This window comes from Betta splendens, chromosome 13 (assembly GCF_900634795.4).
Source record: "Betta splendens chromosome 13, fBetSpl5.4, whole genome shotgun sequence".
NCBI lineage: Eukaryota > Metazoa > Chordata > Actinopteri > Anabantiformes > Osphronemidae > Betta > Betta splendens.
This window is the reverse complement of record NC_040893.2, coordinates 13,683,640-13,709,266: the sequence shown is the minus strand read 5'-3', so window position 1 is coordinate 13,709,266 and position 25,627 is coordinate 13,683,640. Positions and strand designations below refer to the sequence as shown.

Here is a 25,627-nt window from a genome sequence, read left to right as displayed (position 1 = left end):
GCAGCCAATCAGAGGGCAGCGCATGTGCAGCAGCAATAGAAGAGCACAACGCATCCTGCTAAACGCGGAATATCCAGTTTAAGTGTAGAACATCTGGCAGAGAACGTGCTCTACTGTCTGTCATACAGCAGCTGGAATGAGACGACGGATGTGTATGTAATGCAACAACCTCAAAAAACCTAAATCTAAAGGTTAAAGGTACATTTAAACTTCAACCCTCTGGCATATTAGCAAATCACTGATCTATTTATACGAACTAAACAAACACTTAATATTTCTGCAGTCTACTATACATTCCAATTTTAATATCTGATTTGATTGGGGTATTCACATATAAAAAATAAATTACCTGTCAGTGGACCAAGAGACTTTATTTGGTTGTTTGGAAGAAATATAACATCTTTATCATTTAACATTAAATGGAAGAATCAGTTATAAGTAGAATGCTGCTTAATTGAACTCATGGGGTGTCCATATTGATCACATCTGTGTAGACAGGTGAGGACACGTCAGCTTGTTTGGTTTATATAATACTGTGGCCTGAGCTTTTTTTTAAGAGCATTTTAATCAAGAAGAGATGCTCTTTCAAGATGGAGGATTTGGATGAGGTATTTGAAAAGATGTTTGTCAAGGTCAGCCAAAATCAATGAACAAAGTTCATCATAATTTAAGACTAGACTAATTTAGGCTGTGCTGCAGAACAAAAACAGAACAGAGAATCTGAGCTTCACAGGAAAACAATCCGACCATCAATTCTATAAGACCCAAGGCTGCAAAACAGTTGATTGCTTTAACCTTCACACACACACAAAAAAAAAAAGCTGGGAAAACCACATTACAGCAGCATACGGGTTCCTCAGATTTAAGCCACATTAAATGAAGTAAAATGAGACAATATTAAATATACAAGTTTTAAGCTAGGAGTTGTTGATTTGAATGTATGTGAACTGTGAAATATGTCAGCGTATTGTACAGTGACAGTGAATGACAGTTCAAACCCAAATGGCATCACATGATGAATGGATCAGTGTCATCCAACATTTTAAATAGAAGGCTGAGCTTATGACACTTTGCAGCAGACACTTTATTTTTACATTAAAACTTCTCAAATAACATGACAGACATATTACAGTTCAAATATTTTATAAATCAGCTGCAACATTTTAAAAGAAATGCCACGTCACTGGCAAAATCCATGAAAAGTGCATTAAATCTGTGTCAAACAATGGTAGCGTTAAACTTTTCATATCACAAGATGAGTGAGTGCTTTAACTTCTAAAGGAGCCAGCAAAGACCTGGCCGCAGACATGGAAACAGCCATCAAGTCAAGTCCAATGCCCAGGAACTCCACTGGAAAAATACATTTCTTGTGCGTGGGGTATAAGTCATACACCCAGCAGAGCAGAGGCGTTCTTCAGACCTGGGTGTTTGCTCACATGCAGAGTCTCTGCAGAGGAGAACTTAACAGAAGTAGCGCAAGCTTCATTGTTGTATGCATTGGCAGCAGGGCTGACCAAAATCTGCATGATCCTCAGGAGGGTGGCCTCACTGAAAACCACAACACACACAGCAGAGCATGAGGTTAACAAACAGTGCTCATCATGCAAAAAAAGGTAGGATTGCTCAGAACAGGGGATAGAGAGCAATTAGCAAACGAGATCTAAAGCTGATGTCCAAACCTGCCGACGTGGATGCTGGAGGCCAGACACCAGGCAGCCTCGCCCTCCGGAGTCGGGGGCTCCTGCAGAACTCGGCGGGACAAGCAGAGGGCTGCTCCCGCTAGCTGCACAGGCTGAAACACCACACACTGGCCCTCCAGGAGCGACAGCTCCAGCAGGAAGCGGGCCATCCACACCACCTAATACAGGACAGGGTGGGAGGACGCTTCAGTGCGGAGACTTAACAGTATTAAAGTAATGGCTTGAGCAGTAGGACAAAGAGATTGGCCAACAGCGTTACCTTAGCACTACAACGAGCAACGGAGGCAAAGAGGAGGAGGAAATGCAGGGGAGGAGTGTAGGATAAATCAAACTTCAGCCCACAGAGGACCTTGCGCTCCATTCGCAGCAGCTCATGCCTAGTGTACGTGTGGTCCATCAAGTAGCAGAGCCCAGACACCTGAGAGCAGCATAAATAGGAACGCAGAGCACATTCGTTACACTCTGCAAAAGTAACTTATACTTTTTATTCTAGCGTAAACATCCTACTACAGTTGTGCAAGCTGAAGAAACGAGTCAGCAGACCTCCGGGAGGAGACACTCCTCTTTCTTGGCAGCGAGGAAGAGGCAGACCATGCCGAGGAGCTGCAGGTTGGCAGTGGTCACCTTGATCTGACGCAGGGCGCGGTTCAGCAGGTGGACGGCCAGATAAAGCGTCTCATCCTGGAAGTGCATCATCTCCTGACGAAGGAGACCAGCAGGTTAGACTGGACAGACCGTAAAGCTACAGCACACCAAGAAGTTGATGGGTTTCTCGGGTATTTAGGTGCCTGGCCAAAAAGTCAATGATGCACAATTCTCCTTCACAGTAGTATAAACTAATAAAGATGCAGCATGTTCATTACTGATCAATCTGTTTCCTTGACTGACAAACTCACATGCACTTGAATGAGCCAGTCCACCAGCACAGCTCGGGTGGCGTCTGTGAAGTGCCGGGGCAGGTCCGCATTAGGAAATGAGTGCCATGTTTGAGTCCTCTGCAGGGAAGACAGGAAGTACAGAGTAAATCCTTAAATATTTACATTAGGTTCTGTCATTCCACTTTATTGGTAAAACGGTTCAATAAAGTGCAAATGGGAAATTTAAATGAAGGCATGAAGCTTTGGAGAGGCTTGTGCTGGTGTCTCACCATCATGTCCAGGAACATGTCCCAGGCGTATGTTCGGTCCCACGTCAAGTTCAGTTTCTCGAGCGCGTTCTCGACTTCAAGGCGCAGCAGAGTTGGCACCAAGGCCTGTAGGCTGTGAAGCCCCTGCAGGCCGCGGGTGTAAAGCAGCACGGGCCCCTCCACACACCCGTCGGCTGCACCGGAGGGAACGGAGGACAGAAGGTAGCGGGGTTTTGCTAGGTTTACACCAAAGTGTGAGGACTGGAGCTGTAAAGCAGGTCTACATACCAGGTGAGCTTGTCTGACTGCCTTCATGAAAGCCCATGATGATGCCGTCGCTCGTTTGCATTGTCAAGCTCCTTTCCTGCAGAAAGGTAACACATAAGAGTTACTGAAACAAGCAATTAAACACGGCAGTTGTAAAACTAATGGTTGCATTAGTCATAAAAGTTTTTTTTTCCTATATTCAATGTAGGTTTAAAACAAGTGATGTGGGTAGTGAAACGAAAGTGAAGATGTGAGCATGGAGGCTTACCCATCTGCGCTCCGGCTCCATCTTGACCGGGGCCATTCTGGTCTCATCTGCATCCACAGGCTGCCAGCGGTCTTTGGGCCCACAGGCATTAGCCCAGGTTCTCAAGGGGGCTCGCCTTTCATCCACCTGCAGGGGCAACAAAAAAAAAGTCAAAAATTATTCAATTAAATTAATGACTTTATGTACAATTGCACGAGTTCCGTTCATTCTCTCGCAGGGAATCACATTTAACTACTGGTTTCACCACTGGTGACCATGGCTGTCCTCTAATCAGGGCTCTCTTCACACCCAGGCTCATGTCAGGAGTGGAAAATACAGCAGGAAAATAGGAAGAGTTTGTGACCCAGCAGACCAAGCACCAAAAATTACATAGAGAAAACAACAGCAACGTGGATTTCCGGAGGTTTAGTGTGCAGGTCCACGTTTTGAACAGTGAGCTCATTCAGTCCCCAGGACTGATGCGCTGAGCAGACCTTCTCACCTTCTTGGGTAAGTCCAGCAGAGGCTTGGAGTCGCAGAAACCAGTCCTGGCCATGGTCACAGCCGGAGACGGAGTTCCTGTGCCGGGCCTTTGCAGCTACTTATTCACGGTGTGTGTCGGCGGAAGCGTGGAGCGGAGGGAGCGGCCATGCTGCCGCAAAGCCGCTAATAAAGACAGGTGGGCGCGCTGATTGTGGACACCGGCGTCGAGCTGCACAGGTGAGGACGACGACTTCCGATCGGACTCCAAACGAATACAGGCACGTTTTTTTTTTGTTTGCAAAAGTTGCATTATAACACCGGTCAAAAAGAAATTAATTTGACTGATTAGTAGACTAAGCCTCACAAATACTTCCACAAATACTATCACGTTCATTTAATTGCTGCAATATATTGTATTCTGTGTATATAAATTATATAGTATTCTGAAACTTTGTGTAAGATGCCTGAAATACTATAATAATAAAATAAATATAATTAATAATAATAATAATAATATAATAAAATAAATCTTTGTGGTCAAGTTTAAAAATCAAAAACAGGCTTTCCCTAAATTCAACTAAACAAACTAAGGTTACTACGGATGAGCAGGTGAACATGAATGTAGAAACATGAAAGACACATGGAGCTTTATTCAGTAAAAATGTTTACTGGCACATTATAGTTGCAAATGTTATAAGCTACCAGACTGTAGCAGGTTTCGCCTGTTACATTGTAAAGTCTTGCAAAGGGGATGCAGACTGTCCACAGGGACAACATCCTCCCCTTAAAGATTGTTTTTATTGCCCTCTGAGCTTCAACTAACAGCAATACGCAAAAAAATAAATAAAAGCGTGACATTCGTGACTGTTGATCACATTCAAATATACAGAGAAGCAAGGTAATCATAGTAAAGCTGCAAATCAAATACTACAAAGCTTCAGGCCTCCCCTTCTACTAATGCTGCATTCACCATCAAGCTTTTATTTTTTTGGTATTTACACAATAGTGAAGAGGCACTTGTTGTGCCCGTGTGTGCCTACAGGAGAGGTCGGGGGTATTCACTTGCATGTTTAGCTGTGAAGCATTGCTTAAAGCGTGGCCAGCAGCAAAGGTTCAGTGTATGGCTTCACAACCAATATTAAAAAAAGTTCAGCAGCACCCCCTTATGGCCATGATAGCAATGAAGGCAAGTCCACAGTGGAGTCCATCAGTGCAGTGGTTCTGGTTATCTGGTCCTGCTGTTCCCGGAGCAGGACTCTAGGCTAGAGTATGATGGCGGTGCCTGAGCCAGTGAGAAGAGGTGCTGGAGTTGTGAACTGTTAAATCAACGCCATCGGAGCACGCGATCACACGCGGGACGTGGGGCCACCTGCCGCTCCACGAGTCCAACCCTGCTGCTTCTGTGTCTGTCTCACCACGCTCACACTCAGTCAGCCTCCGCAACGCACACCAACTTAAATGAAACAAACTGATAGGTGACATGAGGGGAATCACAGGATGGTGAGATGTTGTCACTAAGTATCAGCTTATGACTGTGAGCCAATCGAATCGCAGATAAGAAATGTTTTAGCTATTCTTGTTTTCACTGCTAAATAAAAACTTGTTTTTAGAACTTATTTTTTTAACCACTTAGGTCTAGGATCAACATTTACTATATACTGTAGGTTTAATTATAAAAATGGTTAATTAAATTACTGCTTTAATCCAAACAGTCATCCAGGATAACAGGATTGCCATATTTGCTAAATATGCTAAAGGAAAACCTTGAAATGAAGAACTTATTCAAAAAGCAACTTTCAATATATATTTAATATAATGTGTACTTAAACAACGTGTCTTCCAAATTTGGAGAAATAGATGGACACAAAAATAATGGGGAAAAGAACAAAAAGAAGAATGACAAACAAAAGTCTTGATGTTCCTTTTAGTGAACCATAAAGAGCAACTAACTCTTCCAGCCATAAGGAATATTTACTTTTGCGTCAATGAGCACATTGCATTAAACTGTCCAGAAAATCAAGCATGTGCCGCCATGACTCCAAGTATGCAGGATTTTATGTCAACTACGCATTAACTGATGTTTTGATTAGTTCATCCTGTCTTCAGGTTGAAGACCAGCTCATGAGTTTAGTTGGATTGCAGACCTGCAGGTTGTTGCTCCAGACGAACAAGTACATTAATTTAAGTGCTTCAACACAGAATTAAAGTAACACAAACCAAAGACTCTTAACATCACATGTGGAATCATTTGAAGTGTTAAACGTCCACCAAGTCAGTCAGTTTTGGCCTCAATATACAGACTTAACAATTGATCTTTTCTATTAAATATGGGAACATTCAAAGACTTTAAAAAATATTTTAAACACGATATCATGACATAGAAAATAAATCAAAGATTGTTTCCCCAACTCTTCAGCTAGGGAGTGAAAATTACTGGACTAAGGACAGCGAAAGGCTGCGTGGTCTACGTTGGTCTAGGTGAGTTAGGACAGAACTGTTGTCATGCGTCTAGTCTCTAGGCTCTTTACATTGTTTACTGTTGTATCACACAGCATGACTGGCCTTTGTGAAAACTTAAGCTTACAGCTTCGACCAGCAACCAGCAACCGGCCGGTTGGTCAGTCAGTCTGGACACAGCGACGTGGACTCTACAGACGGCGGCAGTTAAATTAATGCAACATTTAAAACATGCATGAGATCCCAGTTCCTAATTCCGACTGAGTCAATTTAGCACCATCTGGTGAAAGTAATCATAAAATACATGCTTGTTCCCTTTTTTTAAAAAAAAAAAAAGGCAATTGAGTGTCATGTAGTGTCCCGCTCACGATGTTCCAGCAATAGTTCTGAGTTACCAAAGACATGCACAAAAACCGACACAAATGGATGGTTGAGAATCAAAAATGGTTGATCATACATTCTCCTGCACTCATCCGCACACACTCACACATACATTGACATGTGCTCATACACACACATAAACAGTGCAAACACAGAAATGGCAACCCTCCTTGCCCTCCTCTTCTTTCCCCATTTCCCCCCACTGTAGGAACTGTCCCACACTTGATTTGTAACAGCAAGTTCCAGAAAGAGCACTTGTTAAAAAAAATGAGAAAACAAAATTCACAAAAATGCAGAAATATGGCTTTACATTTAAAACCGCAGCCATTGATGACCCCCCCCCTCCCCATTCATTTCCAAATTTTGATTCAACTTCTCACATTTCTCTCAAGTACTTTTTTGTGTACTGGTATATATGCAGTCGGTGTGTGGGTTGGTGGGTGTGTGAGTAGCATGGGTACAGCTGGTAAAGAGGTGGTACTTGCTGGAATAACCTGGTTTTCAAAAGTGTCAAGGCTTTGATGTGGTGCCCAGTGCAGTGCAGCAGAGGTCCTGCAGGGAAGCCTAAAGCCAGGTCCCCGAGGACATTCGGAGACAATGCTGCCAGTCTACGCACACAATCCTGCTGAGGTCAGTCGTTCCTGGCCTGCGTGTTCGTTTCATTCTCGGTGCCCTGTCTGCTTTGCCAGTATGTGTGCGCTTTGATGTAGAAGACTGAATGAAAATGTGTCTTGTGCCTGTTTTTGTCTGTGTCGCTCAAAATTCCCCCAGCAGTGTGAGTGTGTGTGTGGCTGTGATCGTGTGTCTAAGTGATCACTCGCGTATGCTGGCGGAGTAGGAGAACTGGGGGAAATGCGTGCGCTGATCAGAGTCCTCTGCATCTAAACTGTCATCTGGAGTAGAAGAGAAGAGAGAGAAGAACATTCAGCAGCCGAAACAGGCGTAAAAGCTCGGAGATGGCTGGACACGGGTCGGGTTTACTTACACTTGTCTGGAGGTGTTATTGTAATAGACTGTGCCGTGAACTCATCATCGAAGTAGCGCGTGTCTGTCTCTGATGTCACCTGCGGCTTGAATGGTGGAATAAGCTGCAGAGAAGAGGGAGATCAGTGGTTTTACAGTGGGAAGTTCTAAATGTAACATAATTTGTTATGGCTTTCTTTAATATTGCACCTTTTTATCAATGACATCCTGCCAGTTGATGGCGGTGAAAAACTTATGGGTCATCACTTCTTTGGCATCGTCTGGTCCACCTCCAAGCCTGTAAACAAGCCAGACACTGTTATTATCATCCACCTACTAGCTGTTGATATTCACCCTGAACATGGTCATTAGAAATGTACAACATGTAGTATTGTTGTTCTCCGTGTCACACACTCTTCATTTCCTTACTGCTTACAGGTGCATGTGTTAGTAAGCTGGCAGGCAGACCTAAAGGTGCTAATATTAGAACTTGTTCAACGGTTACCAGAAACGCTCAGGCTCGACCACAACAACAATCAATTATCAGCCTGTTTACGGCCGCTACACTGCACCAAAACCAATCACAAAGGAGCACAAGCCCAAATAATGTGGTTACGTATTTTATAGCTGAAAACATGATGGCCCCCGAGCACAGCGGAAGATTTAGAAACCTAATCAACTGCAGTGTTCACCTCATAAAAGAACATGTTTTTCACACGATGTACTGTTCCAGCTTCAGGCGCCATGCGCTTAAATGAAAAGCCACGTTTGCACAGTACAAAAACCATTCACTTAAATTGAAAATAAACTAGTTTAATCCTCACTAACCGGACTTACCAATTAATTATCGCTTGATTATCAAGGTGCATGTTGTGAATACAGCTGCCCAGTGCTTACCTTTGTTTGGGGTCCTTTTTAAGCAGTCCAGCCAACAGTGCCTTCGCCTCAGGAGCCAGGTTCTTCGGAAATCGAATCTCCTCCATGAGGATGAGTTCAAACAGGCGTTCGTGGTCTTGGTTGTAAAAGGGCAACCTGCCACACATCATCTCATACATGACCACACCCAGTCCCCACCAGTCCACCGCTCGTCCGTAGTCGTTGTCCTCCAGCACCTAATAATATGAAAAGAATTTATTTATCCCCACAGGGCCACTCTTAAAGTTCTGATGAAGTAATTGCTACAAACACATTTATAAATGTGACTTGATAAACTGCTCTATTATATTAAATTCATGGTCATCATGGAGTCACCTCTGGTGCCAGGTACTCTGGTGTTCCACAGAAGGTTTTCATTGTGGCACCGTCTGTGATCCCCTCTTTACACAGCCCAAAGTCTGTTATCTTAATGTGGCCATCCTTGTCCAACATGAGGTTCTCCAGCTGTGCATAGAAAGATTCATGCTTATTCTTCTACAGTAACTGATCTATAAAGATCAGATTGTGCTCATGTCCATGAAAATGTTATGGGCTTTGCTGGATTTTAAAAAGGCAAGCAAGTGACTCACACCATTGGAGCTAGTAGACAACTTACCTTTAAATCTCTATAAACTACGTTGCGTGAGTGCAGGTACTCCAGTGCTGACACTATTTCTGCACCATAGAATCGCGCTCTGTCTTCTGTGAACACTCTGTCCCGTGATAAGTGAAAGAAAAGCTGCAAGACAGAAAAGAAATATGCCCCAAAACACTTTGTTATATAACTGACATGAGCAGTTTTCTCACGTTTTAGATGTTTTCTCTGTGTTTACTGGTTGCTATTATAATTATAATATTATTGATAATTACAATGAAGAGTGTTTTGACTTCATTTGTGTCAACAGCGGTTCATCTAACCCACCATTTGCATTGACCTGAATACTGCAAAAACTGACACACACTGTAACACTTACTTCTCCTCCATTTGCATACTCCATCACAAAGCATAGTCGGTCGTGTGTTTGAAATGCATATTTTAGTGTCTGTAGAAGACAAAACAAAATTAGGGTTGGCGATATCCTCACGTTGTCCCTTAATTTTAGGAAAAACATCAAGAAGTCACTGATAACTTGCCGTTAGAAATGGGTGTCGTGTGTTTTGAAGAACTCTGCTTTCTGTAACTGTGTGAGCCACCTCATCCTAGAAGAAAACACTTACATTCAGTAAATGCAAGAGCAACAACATTAACCAATACGCTGCAATATTTTTACAACATGATTACAGGTGATGTTGTTACTCTATAGTGAGAACACTAACTTTAGCAATGATGACTTCTTTGCGGAGGATTTTCATGGCGTAGTACATCCCTGTGGCCTTCTCCTTTACCAGGATCACTTTACCAAATGTCCCTTTGCCCAACAGCTTCAGGTAGTCGAAATCACTCATGTTCTGTAGCAACAATGGTCAATGATGGAGACATATGTTACTAATACCAATGGCAGATTGAGCTGATACACAATGATGATACAATGTCGATGACGGTGCTGTTCACTTGACGTATCCGGAAGCACACATCATCCTTAATCATGTAAGTAACAGACACAGTTTTCCCAGACTTAATATTAGCTCGTCAAAATGGCAGCAAGGGAAACACTCTCTACTTGTGAAACCGATGCTATTGAAAATTAGCTGGCAAAATATATGTACAAATATTTCTCCATTCAATTAGAGATTGCTTCACTAAAAATGCATTGAGAAAGAGGCTTAAAGTTTGGACAACTTGCTCAATAAAGATGAGCTTACGCTGCACACTGTCAGCTGCCAGGCCAAGCTTGTGCAAATACTGACCACTTTTGTGCGGGATTTGGACACAGCAATCTCCATCTCCTCTGTGCCACTGCTGTCACTCGGGGAGCCAAATTTGATCTCCATGGGCTCCTCGTCCTGCTGCTGGCTCTTCAGGCTATTTGCCACTGCCTGGATTGTTTGCATCCATTCCTCCCTGACCCAGAGAAGAAATGCACACATTACCACTATCCTTAACAAGTCTGAGTAGTAACCACTTCCTAAGACTAAGATTCATACTAAAAGGTGCTGAGATTTGATACCTGGACAAGACTACATAAACAACAACTGCTTGGTCTGGGGGTGAATAGTCACCTTAAATCTGTAAGAGAATTCTATCAAGTATGACAATTTTTTTTACTTTAACAAACTACAATAGATTTTATTGCTATAATGAAAAACAGCCTGTTGTCTGTACTTCATTTTTTTGAACAGACTGTGCCTTTGTTTAACTTCCATAACAATACGTTGAAGATGGAGAACACACTGTAACCTCCACCCATGTGCTACAGCAGCTATAAGTCAAACTACTTGTCTCACCTCTCCTCGTTGCTGTCTACATGGAAGGTCCGCTCGATAACAGAGGTCCACTGGAGGCAACGAATCACAAATGTGTTGGGCCGGGGGCGCTCTGTCTTCATGAGCTGGCATTCTACAAGGCAGAGACACATTAGATAAGACAAAGAAAGTAAAGGACTGTTGTGGCACATACGGAAAGCAACCAAACACAAGGTAAAAGTGACCTGCGACAGAGAAGTTGTTGAGCGGTGGGAGGCTGTGGTCACTTGACACCTCAGGCTTCTCTTTGTAGCCAATAAAAGAGCCATCGCTCTTGAGAATAAAGTAGCGAGGTCGCCATGTCTTAATGTATTCACCTGGAAAAAAAGGGGCTAGGTGTTCAACAGTGCTTGTTATTACATTTTTCGTCATCTGTAGAGCATTTGATTGTATGAAATAGGACTTGCTACGTAAATTACGGATTGGTTGGTTAACATGGTTATACACACAATATTGTTACACACACACACACACACACTTGTGTGTCTGCATCACAAGTTACTGAGATATGATAACGACAAAAACTCAAAAGATACACGATTCACACTTAAAATTTAGAACCTGTCAGGTTAATATAGACCTGTTAGTCTATATAAACCCATCAGGTTTATATAGACTAAGATGATGGATGGTGAACTCAACAGACCCTCTTACCTCTCTTGTGGAGCCATCCCTCTCTCACAACACTGACTTCATTCATGCTGGGGCAGAAGACTGTCCGGGTTGGGAGGGGGCTGCAGACAAGCTGGTGGAAATTGTGCAAACTGTTCCAGTTGGTCAAATGCCCGACTGTTGCTCAGTTTAAAAAAAACTACAGGAAAAAAAAACGAAAGGAACAGTTATTTTAAGATATGAAACTGTTCCCTGGTTATCCATTAAAACACACACACACACACAAATTTTAACAAGTGAATATTACTCAAAAATGTCAACATTAATTTATGACCAAAGCTATATACACATTACAATCCAGTATCCATTAACGGTGTGAACAAAACAGCTGCACAACTTCTCTCCATTTACAATTTAATTCCTCTTATTTAAGTTAAACAATGCATTGGAAGATAACATTGTTCTACTTGCTTGCTGTTTTTGCTGTAGAGTAAGAGGAACATGGAGAAAACAAATATGAAAAGACAGGGCTTAAAGGAAGTCAGACTACAGCCAGGAAGGTGGAGGTGACGATGTAAAGTGAAACTGATTTCTCATTACAAAGGAAGCTTTCTGTGTATTACTTTTGATACCTATCTGAGAGCTGTCACCACAGCACAGAGCTTGTGAAAATTCCACACCTTCTGAAGCACTCGTTTGCCTCAGAACGCAACTGTGCAACAAAGAACGCTGCTGAAACCTGCAGGTCTGCTCGCCACCTTCTATCGGACCATCTGATGTTACAGACAGTGACAACCAAAACTGGGGCTAACATAACCACGAGCTACATGTTTAATCTACCAGCACTTAAATGACCTCATAAAACACTCTTTATCTACATGTTACTTCTCACAAAAGTAATGGTGCCAGGGTCATAAAAATCATTCGATTGTAGGGTTGGTCCCAGTGATTTGTGCATCAAGACTCTGTAGTTTGTTTTAAGTGTATTAACCTCCTAGAAAATATTTGTAGAAAGGCCTTGGTGACTCAGGGTCAGCTCTGTATCAACAGCTTATGTCAGATAATAGGTTTAACAGAATTTCCCAGTATTTCAGTGAAAGTGATGGGGTTGAATAATACAGCGCTTACAGGAGCACAAAGACTGTTTGAACTGTTTTGTTTACAAAGATAAAAACAGACACGACTTATCTCGACTAAAGACTTTTTTAGTAGGTGCATCTGTAGGTCGTTCATAGCTACATCATTCACTAACCTAAGTGTCAAACCTGCGAGCTAGCTGATGTTTTAAATGATAAATGAGAAGCACCACCTCTAACGGTGCTCTCGTTAACTAACAGGATATCTGCAGTAATGTCCAGTCAAGCGTTTAGGTTCACGACCAATTAAATTAACAGAAACAAGAGTAGGAGAGTAAGATTATTATGAAATTACGTGCAGCAGGTTGGTTATAATTTCGTAACGCTTTAAAAAGTAAAATTGTACCCAGGACCATGATCGTGCTAACGTAAACATTAGCGTAACCTTTAACGCTCCTCACCATCCTTTGTGGTGGCTAGCTAACTGGAACAGTCAAATAACGTTACCGTGCGCGTCCAAAACACCTCGAAGCTTTTTGTGTCGTCGCTCAACAACAAACAAGCGGCTACAACACCTGGGCCATAGCTACTGGATGGTTTGGCCAAGCGGCGCGCCAGACAGCAGTGAGGACACTGACCATGACCGCATTACGACCAAACAAGGCAGCTAGCCAAAATAGCTTCCGAGCTAGCAGCTAGCTAGCATTAGGCTTAGCCACTTGCGCTCCCCGTTACCCCGGCTTTTCTTACCTCAGTGTTACGGAGACTCTCAGCTGTCGGCTACTGAAGACACTGCGAGCTACAATGCACCGATCTCACGCCAGTTATCACCCCAAGTCTGTGTGTATTGAACTCTGTCAATGATCACACAGCTTAGCGGACTGATCGCGGAGCTTGTTTCCTCACAGCAGCGGCGGCGTGCTTGGTCTGTTGCTGCTGCAGCGGGTCACTGAAGCGTAACCAGAAAACAAAGTCCACTGAGCTCCAGTCTGATGACTATTTGTATTGAACTCTGCTACAAATAAATCCTCTGTCACGGACAGATAAATCCGCCTCTGCGTGCGTTTAACGTGGTTAGTCGTTTGCTTGGCGTGGAAATACAACGTCCCAGTCACACAGCACAGCACAGCAGCCCCGCAGACGCACGCAACCGGAAGTGACGTCAGAGGCCAAGCGGCTCCACTGCACCTGAATAGTCGGTGTCAAAGTACATGAAATGCAGCAGCACGAACCTGACCTCACATGTTCAGGGCTGTGGTGAAGTGGTCCGAGACAGAGGCGGTAAAAAACAACCATAACGTGACGTTTATGCCCCACAGCCACTGCTCAATCTGATGAATGTGTTGAAATAAAGCAGATTATCGGAACCCTCCCACGGTGTGACACGGATTAAAGAGTCAACGTTACAAATGTGATAAAACGTTTATTACTAAAAACTGTTGTATAAAATACCCATTTCCGATACACGTATGACAGTAGCAAATGATCAAAGAGCTTTATTTTGTTGTCTTTGCTGTTTTCGTTGCAGATATCGAGCACGCGCATCGCTGACAGTGGCTTCATTGTTGCGCTTCTCCATCTTTTTTATTACGTCCTCAGTAGAAACCTCTGAAAGAAAAGAAAACTATTACCTTGGTAAACATTGTTTAAGAACAAATATATTCCACCATTTGCCTTTATAATAATTTTGTTAAAATATGTTAAATAAATAACATGTTTTTATTAGCAATTTAATGCAACTTAATTTAAAATTTCACCCTGATTTTGAATACCTGGAAGTCTTTTAGCTGCTTCCCTCATCTCCCATTTTGTCATCTCCTCATCAGTTACTTCTTCTCTCGCCACACTGCTCAATTCATACACGTCCACCTCATGGAGTTTAGGTAATAGGTCCTTCACCCACTCATATCGAATTGGACACACTGTCCTGATGTACACCCGGGAAGTCACCAGCACATCATGAAATATGATCCAGTTTAGCTCTGCATCCTGGTCAAACAGCTTAAGGCAACAGAATCATGATCAGATGAGAAAACCAAGAAGCAGTATGACAGATTTCCATACTGAATTAACAAATCCAAAGAGTATGTGTATTAGATGAAGAATATATATTTTAAAACCAGTGTAAAATATGCTTACAGAAGATGATGGATGGATGTTAACCATGGATCCATGACCATCCATTGTACAAAACACTTTTCCCACAGACCTGTGTAAAATGGAAAACATGAGCAAAACAATTATTCCCAAGTTGATAAAGTTAAAAACAGATATTTTCAAGGAAAACTTCATGATACCTTCTGGCAACATTGGTGAAGTATCCTGTGCACAGGCATCGTCTGAAGAGCTCATTCTTATTTCCATCAAATGTTTCTACAGGAAAATCTCGCATCTGTGAAGCAAGAGAGTGCAAACACAGACAATATTTATGAACATTATAAAAACATTGATTTGTTAAAGAGAACTTAAATAAAAAAAATTATGTCTTGGTTTTTCCGGTAATATGTAAATGTCAAACAAGTACAATGATGTGAGGAAACATATTTGGTCTATAACAAAAGGCAGAACTATGTGTTAAAATTGTGTTTAGAGTAATGGGAATTATGTAACAGAGAAAGAAAGCATCTCATGCAGCAGTCACTGGGCTAAACAAGAGTCGTATTCAATGCTGTACCTGTTGCAGGCGGAGGAGGATCTCTCGCAGCTGAGTCTCCACACTGAAGGCAGACTTTAGCGCCCTCCAGTGGATCCAGTTCTCTTTACACCATGCTGAGGGTCTGTCACTGAAGTACAAGATAAATGCTTACACATAGACACTTACAGAATGACAGTCGTGACAACACTATCACACAATGGAAGCATGTTGGTAATTCTATGTAGAAACAGGAATATTGTATTACATCCTCATCTTGCAGTAATCCATTAAGCACAGTACCTGGATTTACATGCCTGAAACACAGTTAACAGCGTGGCAAAATCATTCGTGCCACCACACTTAGCAGCTAGCGCTCTGTGCTTTTTATCTGCTTCTTTCTGCTTCTCAGGATGCCCTGTTGGGAGACAATCCAGTAAAGAAATCTCATATGCATCGCAGCTGACAGATCAATTACATGGGTCTTTCTTGCCAAGCTAAATATTAAAAAGCCAAGTTGCTGACCTGGCCTAATAAAGATGTTCTCCACAGACAACATGGCAGCTACAGAGAGCAACATATCTTCGCAACCGAGCGAGGCGGCTTTGAGCAAAGCCCTGGTGAGGCCCGGGTGCAGGGGAAACTCCACCATCAGCTTCCCAAGCTGAGTCACTCTTCCTCTCCTACAGCAAATGCACCAGACACACACCTCCCTTAATTGGATGTTCTACATATTCCAATACTGCTACTGGTCCACAAATATGAGCACTTACCTGTCAATAGCATCAAACTGATAAAGCTGCTTTAATGCTTCTAGAATAAACCTCTCCTCTGGGGAATCCAGATAGGGAAACCTTAAAAACAAGTGAATTATTTATTTAAAAAAATTAAAAGCAAAATCTAATTGTAACAGACATTTAGTGGGTATGTACCTAATGACATCATGAACACCCAGGCACTTGAGTGTTAGTACCACTGCTGTGAGACTTGTCCTCTGGATCTCTGGAATGGTATATTCAGGCATGCACTTCTGCCAGAACTCCTCTGTATAGATTCGAAAGCATTTACCAGCTGAGGTTCTTCCAGCTCGGCCTGCTCTCTGCTGTGCCTCGCTCCTAGTCACAAAAAAAAAACAACCCAAAATCTAGTCAAATCATTGTAAGGCAGTCCTCAATTGAGACAATCTTTAATGGGATTAAGCAGGAAGATAATTTGAACCAGAATAATATCAGATTAAAATAAAAAAAAGACCCACTTTGAAATAGGCACCACTTCCAAGACATCCATTCCCACTCTTGAATTGTGGTTGAGTTGCTTCACAAAGCCACTGTCTATGATGTAGCTATAACAGAAATAAAATTAATTGTAATGTGTTTTGCATAGATCAGTAACACTTTCACCTATTTATCATTTCTACCAGCCTTCACAGGGCTTACTCACATTATGCCGTTAATGGTGAGAGATGTGGCTGCAATGTTAGTAGCCACTACGCATTTTCTTATTCCTGGAGGTGATGGCTGAAAGATCTGCCTCTGTTGATCTATAATTAAAGAAAATAGGGTATCACAAACACTGACAATCAATTTTCCAAAAATATATGTTTGTGTGTTTACCAGTTGGCATGGATCCGTAAAGGGGCAAAATAAGAAGGCCATCCACTGTCTGGTCCTGTACATCATAGCGATAGTCTATAGACTCTGCTTTTTCAAACAGCAAGTCACAGGCGCGCTCAATCTCTGTCTGACCTGTCAAACATAAAGAAATGAATATGGCAAAGTTTGTTAGGGTTAATGTGAATTCTGATTTCAGGGCTTGCTATCACGTACCAGTTAAAAACACCAGGATATCCCCAGCCATTTCACTAGTGTGCACCTCAAGCACCATTTTCACAACCTGCAGAGCAAAAAACAGAGTCTAATAAAAAAAATGCCTCAGGCTACAACACACATCCAACCCAAATTAATCAGAATCATGAATATTAAGAAATCAAATAGAATTAGATTATATTTACGGTGAATAAGCTATGAATAAAAAAATTTCTCAGAAATACGTTGCAGCACCTCTTTCACATAAGCAGTACTTTCTGTGTCCTTAGGTCCCACCGCTGAGCCAAAAGTGCAAGTCACAGGAAACATCCTCCCAGGTATAGTAAATACGGGACAGTTGTCAAGAAAGGCTGAAAGCTTGTCGGTTTCTAAGGTGGCAGACATCACCACCACCCTTACAGGGAAAGATCGGCTCTTTGTTGCTTTAGAGAATATTTTCTTTAATAAACCCAGGAGAATGTCCTGTGGCAAACAGAATCAGATGAACGTGTTACAGAATGAAGAAGAGAAAGAATTAAATGGCTCCTAGTTCTTTTGGACAGTTTAACTTCATGCCATTCTGTTTATGACAAACTGTAAACATTTCACAGTTAAATCCAATCCAATCCATAATCTTTTGATGACACTCGGCGACTATAATATATAACTCACTGTGTTGAGGCTGCGCTCATGAACTTCATCCAATATTACAACGCTGTACTGGGAAAGTCCAGGGTCTGCCAGGATCTCTCGGAGCAAACATCCATCAGTCATGTATTTTACCACTGTGTCCTAAAACAAACATATCATGGTGTTAAGACAGAAAGCAGAATGCATTTTTAATACCGGTAAATACAGTCAATTTGCATCATTGCGTCTCACCTGTGACGTGCAGTCATCAAAGCGGACTTGGTAGCCAACCTCCCTACCCAGAGTGCATTGCATCTCCTGGGAGACCCTCTGGGCCACTGTGATGGCAGCCACTCTGCGGGGCTGGGTAATACCAATCCTGCCATTTTTACAGAAACCTACACAATGAGCACGGGAGACAATTAACAGCCCGGAGAAACTCAATTACACTACACGCTGCCTCCATAAGGAGCGTCTATTGTTCATGAGGGCGTATTGTGCTGCTTACCAGCTTCATACAGGTACTGCGGGAGTTGTGTAGTTTTCCCGCTGCCCGTTTCTCCGGTAACTACCAGAAAAGTACTAGCTTTGACAGCCTCAACCAGCTTGGCTTTGTGGCGATATATCGGCAGATGTTTAGATTCGTCCTTTGCGTCCCCCCTCGATGTTTTGGACATAGCGTTATCTGACGATCCAGGTATCAAAACAACGACGGGCAGTAAACTTCAAAACGGTGTTGTCGCTACGCAGATTATTTTTTATTAAGCAAAATGAAGTGTACGTTTTCTCACAATACTTTTCCTCTCACGACGATGCAGTCCAAAACGACTTCCGCAAACGAACGGATTCTGTGTTTCTATTGGACAGATTGTTGTCACATGACATAAAAAAGACCCAGACGTTTTCAAATGAAACTTTATTTAAACAAATGTACTACACGATGCAATTCTGATTATTTACTGTAAACATCTGTGTTTAATCACTCCAATTTCAACCAATCTAATATAACTGCTGTTGTAAATTAGGTTTTTACATTCACAATCGGGGAGAGACAACTGGACAGCAGTTCAGTGCACAGTGGTATTATCTGATCCTGAACATGCCCATTAATTAGGTCAATGATGATATTTGTAGACCGTAAACTGAAGTTGCAGACTGTGGTGTCTTTCAAAGATCAACTGCAATGTGTTTTTTCTCTGGAGCTATTGCATAAAGAGGTCCACCAGATAATACACACTAAAGAATCCTCTGACCTGATCCTGATGGGGTTCTTCCTGATTTATGCCTTCCTAAAAACACTTGTCAGCAGTGATATTCAACTGAGTTTTATGAATAAAATCAGTAAATAAACAATAACAATACTACTACTAATAATAATAAACTAACTGCACTTTTATTTACTGTTGCTACAGGATTGTAAACACTGGACCTTTACAAATCTTAATTTCCCAGTGGAAATAAAGCTTTGTGTAAATATCCTTTTGAAAACTAGCCTTTTGAAAACATTTTCCTACACTGTTCCTTTTTTGGCTCTAGTTGGGAAATGTGAACAGTATATTAAGTACCACTATTCATATACATGTAGTCCATAAATTAGAGTATGAAGCAATCAGATCAGTGGTTGCATTTTAATCTTACTGAAATCGCAAAATGATAAATATAGATGAGAACAACTGTACATTTGTAGCATCCTGTCATCTGCATCATTTTCCAGTAAACGGACACAAGCTCAAGACTTGTTTTGCAGCCTTCTTCTCACAATACATTCATTAAGAAAAACTGTTAAGATAATTAAGGAGTCACCTTCTCCAAGGAAGTAATTGCATTGATTTGCTATTTCATCAGCTTAGTAATATCTGCCATGTTCATCTGGGTGTAAATGCAGAAACAACAAATGGCAGCACAAATGCAGACTTCCATTATCAACACTAAGATGAAAGCGACAGACCATGATCGGCAGCAGTGTTGTATCAGTGCTGTCAGGCCACAGACGGGTGTGTTCACGGTAGCAGCTTGCTTGTAGGATGTTGGTTTCCTTTTACAGTTAGAAGACAAACATGTGACCCACAACTTTCTGTGGGTTGAAGGTTTTGAAAACTAAAGGCAGAGTCAAACCTTTTATTTTGTGAGCACAATGATCCCACACATTTTACATACTGTATGTATATGAAATACTAACCTGAACATAACAGTACATAACCCGAACCTTGATAGTTTATGAACAGTCGCACAGACGTTAAATTGTCAATTGAATTGTTGAATTGGATTGTTGAATCTTTCTAAACATCTGATTTCCTAAGGTCAACAATGCACCATCATCATTTTCAACAACTGCTTTCAGCAACGGCTCATACACCTGCCTTCATTCTCTACGGTTGGTTCAGCTGCTCTGTGCTGCTGTTGTAAATCGGGTTTTTATATTCACAATCTGAGGGGGAGACAACCGGACAGCGGTTCAGTGCACAGTGGTATTATCTTATGCTGAACATGCCCATTGATTAGGTCAGCACTCACTGTCTTTGGCTTTCTTCTTCTTCTTCTCAGCACCTGCAGAACAAAGCTCTAGAGTGAAAAATGTAGCACTTCCTAATACTTCCATTCAGAGAAATAACTGATAGGCTACAAAGCAATGACATCAAAATACCTCTGTGATGTGTCTCCCCCTCTGTGGGTTTGGCTTTTTGCTTGTTTAGCTCATGCTGGTTGACTGTATAATTAAAAGTATAAATTAAATCCCCGAACAGCACTAAAATAATGTAATATAATGAGAAATTAGTAAATTACCATAATAATGTCGACGTAAACTTGCTTGTCGTAATCTGCTCATGAGTTCTGGAGACGAGAGGAAAGACCAAGTTAATCTCTTTTAATTCTTACGTTAAGTTTATACACGTTTTACTGATTACCTGTATGAAACCTGTGTTTTGTTTTCTGGCTTTCCGCCCTTTCAAAGTTGAACGGGTTCAGGTTTGGATAAATCTCACTGGCGCTCGGAGCATCTTCCGCTTGGTTCACGCCAGCTGAGACTTCGGGTGCGCTAGGCGTGCTCCTGGCGGGGTGGCCCAGGTAGTTGGCCGGGTCGAAGTCATCGTTCTCTGATTTTTAAAACATGCATGCATAAAAACAGTGGCACTCACATTAAAAGAAAGAGGATCAATCACATGTAGAGGATGTGAACTCACCATAAACGCTGTTGTCCAATCCTGTAGAAGGAAGCAGAATGCAGACAGTCACTCATCCCTTCGTACAGTAACTTGAAAGTATTCCCCCTCAGTGTGTTGGGCACTACCTTGCTCTTGGACGGGTGCAATGTTTGGATCCTGAGCTGGAGCACTGGGACCTGCAACTGCAGGTTAACTTGGATTATTAGTTTGATACCTAATCATACAGTGAAGCACAGAGGATAATGTGTTCAAGTGGTGAGCAGTAAAATGTTTGCGCACCTTCAATACTGGCACCTGCAGGCTGGTTTTCTCTGGCCCTTTTTCTTTGACTAATGATCACTGAGATAAAAAGAAAAAACGACTTTAGCTTTGAGTTTTATAGGCTGAACCCGCTGAACTGATGCTGGGCAGATACTCACAGTAGATGCAGAGACTCAGCAAGATGAACGCCGCCACCCCAGCACAGATGTAAATTAGCAGCCACATGTCTTTGTTCCCTGTCGCTGCGTGATAATTTGTGTTATTTTCACAGGAAACTCTGTTGCCACTATGTTTATGCTCTTTATTTGTGTTTGTCTACAGAGTCTGTGGCCACACACTCACCTTCAGCCAGCTCCACTTGCAGACAAGCGTCGCTGGTTCTGCAGCGATAACACCCGAGATCCGATTTCTCAAGCTCATCAATGCGGATGGTGAAGTTTTTTTGTGTGGCCAGAAGTGGAAAGGCCTTCAGACGCCCACGTTTAGGGTCCAGGAAGTTTATCCGTCCCCTCGAAGAGAGCTTGACCAGCTCCAAGTCAGGGGTACGGACCCAGGAAACGCTGAGGCTCTTGGTCATGGGACATGGGAGAAGCACAGACGAACCAAGCAGAGCAAAGAGTGTCTGAGTGTCACAGAACTCCTCGTCTTCACAGGCCATGTCATAGGCCATGTCATAGTCCATGTCATAGTCCATGTCATAGGTCTCATCTTAACAGGAAGAAAGAAACACACATGTATTTTATGTATATTCTGCTTGGACAACTTCATCTTGGAGACTTGGATTAGTTTATATATGTTAAGGCCACAGCAACAAAAAAATTAAAGACTGTATTTAAAGACACTAATAGTATGATGGTAATAATAACAATAACTTCATGTGTTTTACTAAACTTTATGTATTATATGTAACATATAAGAGAGAGATATAAGAGAGATATAAATTCAAAAAACCCATCACAATCATGTGAAGGCAAAAGGTAATTTAAATAATAATTCACCATTATTATAATTGTACAGAAAGACTGATTATTTAAATTACTTACCATGTGAAGATACACACATGAAGCACAAGGCTAAAGAGAAAATCCACCTGACAATGTTCACTGCCATCACCGTGAAGAGTCTGAGACCTTTGTGGTAATGCTGCATGGTTAAGCTACAGATGTGAGCATCATGGGACGAAACCACAGAACCATTACAGCAACATTTCCTACTGGCAGAAATGATTCAGTGTTATTTCAGTTCAAACAGCAGATAAATGCGTGATATAACACACCTGAGCCTTTATTCCCAGCTGCATGGCGGTCGTTCCTGAAATGAAATGTAAAATAATTATCAAATGATGTTTCATAAAGAGGACGTGTGCCTGAATGTTGCTTCATGGCTGAAATGAGAATGAGAAATCAGACCACTTCCTGCTAAACCGGCAGGGTTCTAGGTTAAAGTGAGGGGCCTCATCGTGAAGCACGTTCACGAGTGAAATGGAAACGTTCACCATAATAAAAGCCACAGGCGTTTTTAAACATCACCTTTATGTTAAACACATACGGTAGACGGAATTGTTTATTTACATATGTAAACATCATTTTACACTGTTTACATTTCATCAATAAATCACTTATATTGAAATATTTTCAGAACTGAACTCAAACGTTGCACATACATTACTGTAATGTTACATTGAGTTTCTAGTCAACAATTATATTACAGGACATTGTTATTGCTTTTACAAACAATCATCATGTCTATACAAGAATATATTTATATTTTATTATAAATCTAATTATATTGTACTGATACAAAAAGTCGCTCTTCCAGTTTAAAAATGAAAATATTGTTTTTTTTACAAGCACAAATGAATAGGTAAACCGGCTTTATTTAAATTCACACTTTTTTAACCACAGCTGGGTTTTCTTGAGCAAGAAAGGTTAAGAAGAGGCCGTCCAGAGCTGTGTTTTAACCAAACTAAACTAACACCTCTGAGTCTGGTCTGCTGGTGTGGGGCCAGAGGACCCTGCAATCCCACCGCAGATGACAACCTACAACACCTGCGGCAGGTTGCATCTTTGTCTGGGTCAAAGGTCAGCGCACACTGCAGCTTACACTGAGATGCATCTTAAGCATCCCCTCCATGTGCTTCACCTCACTGGTTACCACTGATTGGGCAGCAGTGGTCATGTTAAACATCCAGATGAGGAAGTCTGTGACACAGTGTCACCATCACACGATGTCCATATGTTCATATACTGTACAGACCTGATGCTTGGATACTGGATACCATTTACAAAGCTGTATTAACACATGCTCTGACATAAGCTCTTCATCTACTACTGGTGTAATGTGGCATTTAACAACTACTTGGTTATATACATTGATCATATGGATTCGTGCGTGTGGTTGTGTGAGTGATCGTCAGTTGTATGCACCACAATTCGCTTAATTAAAATACTAGTTGAATGATGCCTTGTTGTTGTTTCAGTGAATTACTGCCACTTTTCCCAAAGTGCTGGTTGGCTACGGTCAAGTTGACGAAGAATCCTCCTCTAATCATACTAATTCTTATTTTTTTATACGGCCCCTACTGTAAAATGTTGAAAACTTAGCATCTACATCAAGATTTTCCTCCAATTTCACAAATTCACATTTTCAAAGTAATTTCTGCTCCTGTTTTCATTACACAGCGAGTCAATGCTCAACGTTCTTGAAACATCCAATGTCTCCTGCCGATATGACACCGAGCTGCACTCATAGTACTTTATGACACTAACACATCTACATTGCACCAAACACAAACACTAGTAGCTTATCAAGCCCATGTTTTTCAGGGAGACTCTATTGAGATAATGTTACGCTGGGACTGTGACCTTCACAAAGGCGACCTCTATTGCTACCCACAGCACCACTTTACTCACTGGGACGTCAGTGAGTCAGAGAAGAGCTTCGCAACTGGATTGAACATCTGGTGAGATTCATTGCAGATGTCGCAATGTCATTATCTTAAAATAAAAGGATTGTTTTCTTTTTGATTTTAGACACACTAGATATTTTAAAAATACTGCAGGCAACAGGTAACACTTAGAATATTTGCATTTTCTAACAGTTGGCTCATTTGTTTAATTTAAACATTAAAATAGATCATAAATAAATAAAATAGAAACCCATGCAAACATTTATGCACATAGCCTGAACTTTGACGTCTGAAGCGCACATAGCGTCAGTGACCGCTAGATGGCACTAAAACGGATTTTATAAATCTACTGCTGCATGTAGCGTGTTGTACGTTTTATTCTATCCATATTACTGTTAGAGGATTTGTTAAGTGGTTCCATATTACTTGCGTATTTGTTTTTATATTTATTTATTATTGTTTTATCTTTTTTTTTTGCTGAAGAACGCTTAACTAACTATAAAACATTTTATTTATATTTTTAACGTGACCTTCCTTCCTACTTTATTGTATATTTATTCTGGACTAAGTGGAATCTTTAAATTGTGACTCAGGCTCGTTTACTTAGTACTGGGAGCAGGGCAACCACACAAACACACAAAGGCAGACTTAATCCTTTCCTGATATCACTTAGTGGGTCAGTGGAGTCTAGTGTTAGTGCTTTCTAAGGGGGACTTGGGGTTTAATGTGTTGACCAATGGATTATACTGATGGACTAATGGTCTGCCTTCTGAACTGGCTGCTTTTATTAAATGTAGAAAATAATTAATGACTGCATAGACTAATTAAAACCATTTTAACGTTATTCACATTAAATTTATTTAGATTTTATGATGAATTTTACTTACTGGTAAATCTCGTCGCTGTTCATATAAGACAAGCTGAGAATACCTGTTTGTTCCTCTACTTAGAATCAAAACAATGTGAAACATGTCGTAATCCGAGGCTGATGGATTTGACGTGCTGCTAAGAATAGCATGCAATTAAATTCTGACCAGAGGACCGATCCGGGGCCTAAAACCACGCAGGTTTTTATTTTAATCATCGGCTCATTCAGGTCTGAGGACTCCGACATCATAAATATGCTTCCTGTTGCTCGGATAAAGCAAAAGCACATTTTACATCGGAAGACAACAATGAAGTGACTAAGCTCAACAGAAACAGGAGGGATTCAAAATGCTTCTCTACATCAAACATCATTTGTCTTCACAGTGTCTGTCACGTCAGAATAAAATATAGGTCAAAAGTGTTAATCCCTTCTCTACACTGAAGCAGGTCTGACGTTATAGGTAGAAGATTGGGGGATTAATAGTGCACAACCTTCTGCTACGCACACGCAGCGTATTGTACATGGAATTGATACACACACACACACACACACACACACACACACACACACACACACACACACACACACACACACACACACACACACACACACACACACACACACACACACACACAATGACTCCAAGCAAAACATCTTCGGCTGAAAAACAAAGCTGCTGCATGGAAACAAACCTTCCCCAAACCTTTCAAATCACTTTGGGGTTGATTA

General features: G+C 41.5%; 4 protein-coding genes across 6 annotated transcripts; all 4 read right to left on the bottom strand.

Moving 5' to 3' along the window:
- Positions 1 to 1,066: 1,066 nt before the first annotated feature.
- Positions 1,067 to 4,015, bottom strand: ccnp (cyclin P). Its single transcript, XM_029172529.3, has 9 exons — positions 3,843 to 4,015; positions 3,362 to 3,487; positions 3,115 to 3,190; positions 2,848 to 3,020; positions 2,597 to 2,695; positions 2,244 to 2,399; positions 1,960 to 2,118; positions 1,680 to 1,858; positions 1,067 to 1,548 (listed from the first exon to the last, which is right to left on the bottom strand). The coding sequence occupies exons 1-9, from the start codon at positions 3,894 to 3,896 to the stop codon at positions 1,386 to 1,388; spliced, it is 1,185 nt and encodes a 394-aa protein (XP_029028362.1). The 5' UTR covers positions 3,897 to 4,015; the 3' UTR covers positions 1,067 to 1,385.
- Positions 4,016 to 5,613: 1,598 nt separating this feature from the next.
- akt2 (v-akt murine thymoma viral oncogene homolog 2) lies at positions 5,614 to 13,812 on the bottom strand. 2 transcript variants are annotated; one of them, XM_029171921.3, is made up of 14 exons: positions 13,381 to 13,812; positions 11,597 to 11,753; positions 11,128 to 11,259; positions 10,925 to 11,036; positions 10,388 to 10,541; positions 9,857 to 9,988; positions 9,674 to 9,739; positions 9,514 to 9,582; positions 9,156 to 9,278; positions 8,876 to 9,004; positions 8,522 to 8,736; positions 7,835 to 7,922; positions 7,647 to 7,749; positions 5,614 to 7,554 (listed from the first exon to the last, which is right to left on the bottom strand). In XM_029171921.3, exons 2-14 carry the CDS (start codon positions 11,640 to 11,642, stop codon positions 7,475 to 7,477), a joined length of 1,449 nt encoding a protein of 482 aa, XP_029027754.1. In that variant the 5' UTR covers positions 11,643 to 11,753; positions 13,381 to 13,812; the 3' UTR covers positions 5,614 to 7,474. The 2 variants fall into 2 exon arrangements, with proteins under 2 accessions (XP_029027754.1, XP_029027756.1); XM_029171923.3 differs by lacking the exon at positions 13,381 to 13,812 and adding an exon at positions 13,138 to 13,270.
- A 225-nt stretch (positions 13,813 to 14,037) lies between these two features.
- On the bottom strand, positions 14,038 to 18,542 carry dhx40 (DEAH (Asp-Glu-Ala-His) box polypeptide 40). The gene is made up of 17 exons (XM_029172166.2): positions 18,206 to 18,542; positions 17,950 to 18,095; positions 17,740 to 17,859; positions 17,323 to 17,550; positions 17,089 to 17,155; positions 16,876 to 17,007; positions 16,703 to 16,802; positions 16,518 to 16,604; positions 16,195 to 16,377; positions 16,036 to 16,116; positions 15,788 to 15,945; positions 15,566 to 15,680; positions 15,305 to 15,413; positions 14,928 to 15,022; positions 14,770 to 14,839; positions 14,403 to 14,631; positions 14,038 to 14,238 (listed from the first exon to the last, which is right to left on the bottom strand). The coding sequence occupies exons 1-17, from the start codon at positions 18,372 to 18,374 to the stop codon at positions 14,117 to 14,119; spliced, it is 2,211 nt and encodes a 736-aa protein (XP_029027999.1). The 5' UTR covers positions 18,375 to 18,542; the 3' UTR covers positions 14,038 to 14,116.
- A 769-nt stretch (positions 18,543 to 19,311) lies between these two features.
- On the bottom strand, positions 19,312 to 22,272 carry LOC114868511 (uncharacterized). Of its 2 annotated transcripts, none has more exons than XM_055514030.1 (11): positions 22,166 to 22,272; positions 21,465 to 21,830; positions 21,281 to 21,364; positions 21,141 to 21,200; positions 20,987 to 21,043; positions 20,880 to 20,900; positions 20,604 to 20,792; positions 20,482 to 20,529; positions 20,342 to 20,404; positions 20,212 to 20,259; positions 19,312 to 20,125 (listed from the first exon to the last, which is right to left on the bottom strand). In XM_055514030.1, exons 1-11 carry the CDS (start codon positions 22,269 to 22,271, stop codon positions 20,067 to 20,069), a joined length of 1,101 nt encoding a protein of 366 aa, XP_055370005.1. In that variant the 5' UTR covers position 22,272; the 3' UTR covers positions 19,312 to 20,066. The 2 variants fall into 2 exon arrangements, with proteins under 2 accessions (XP_055370005.1, XP_029028001.1); XM_029172168.3 differs by having other exon boundaries at positions 20,212 to 20,244.
- Positions 22,273 to 25,627: the final 3,355 nt, after the last annotated feature.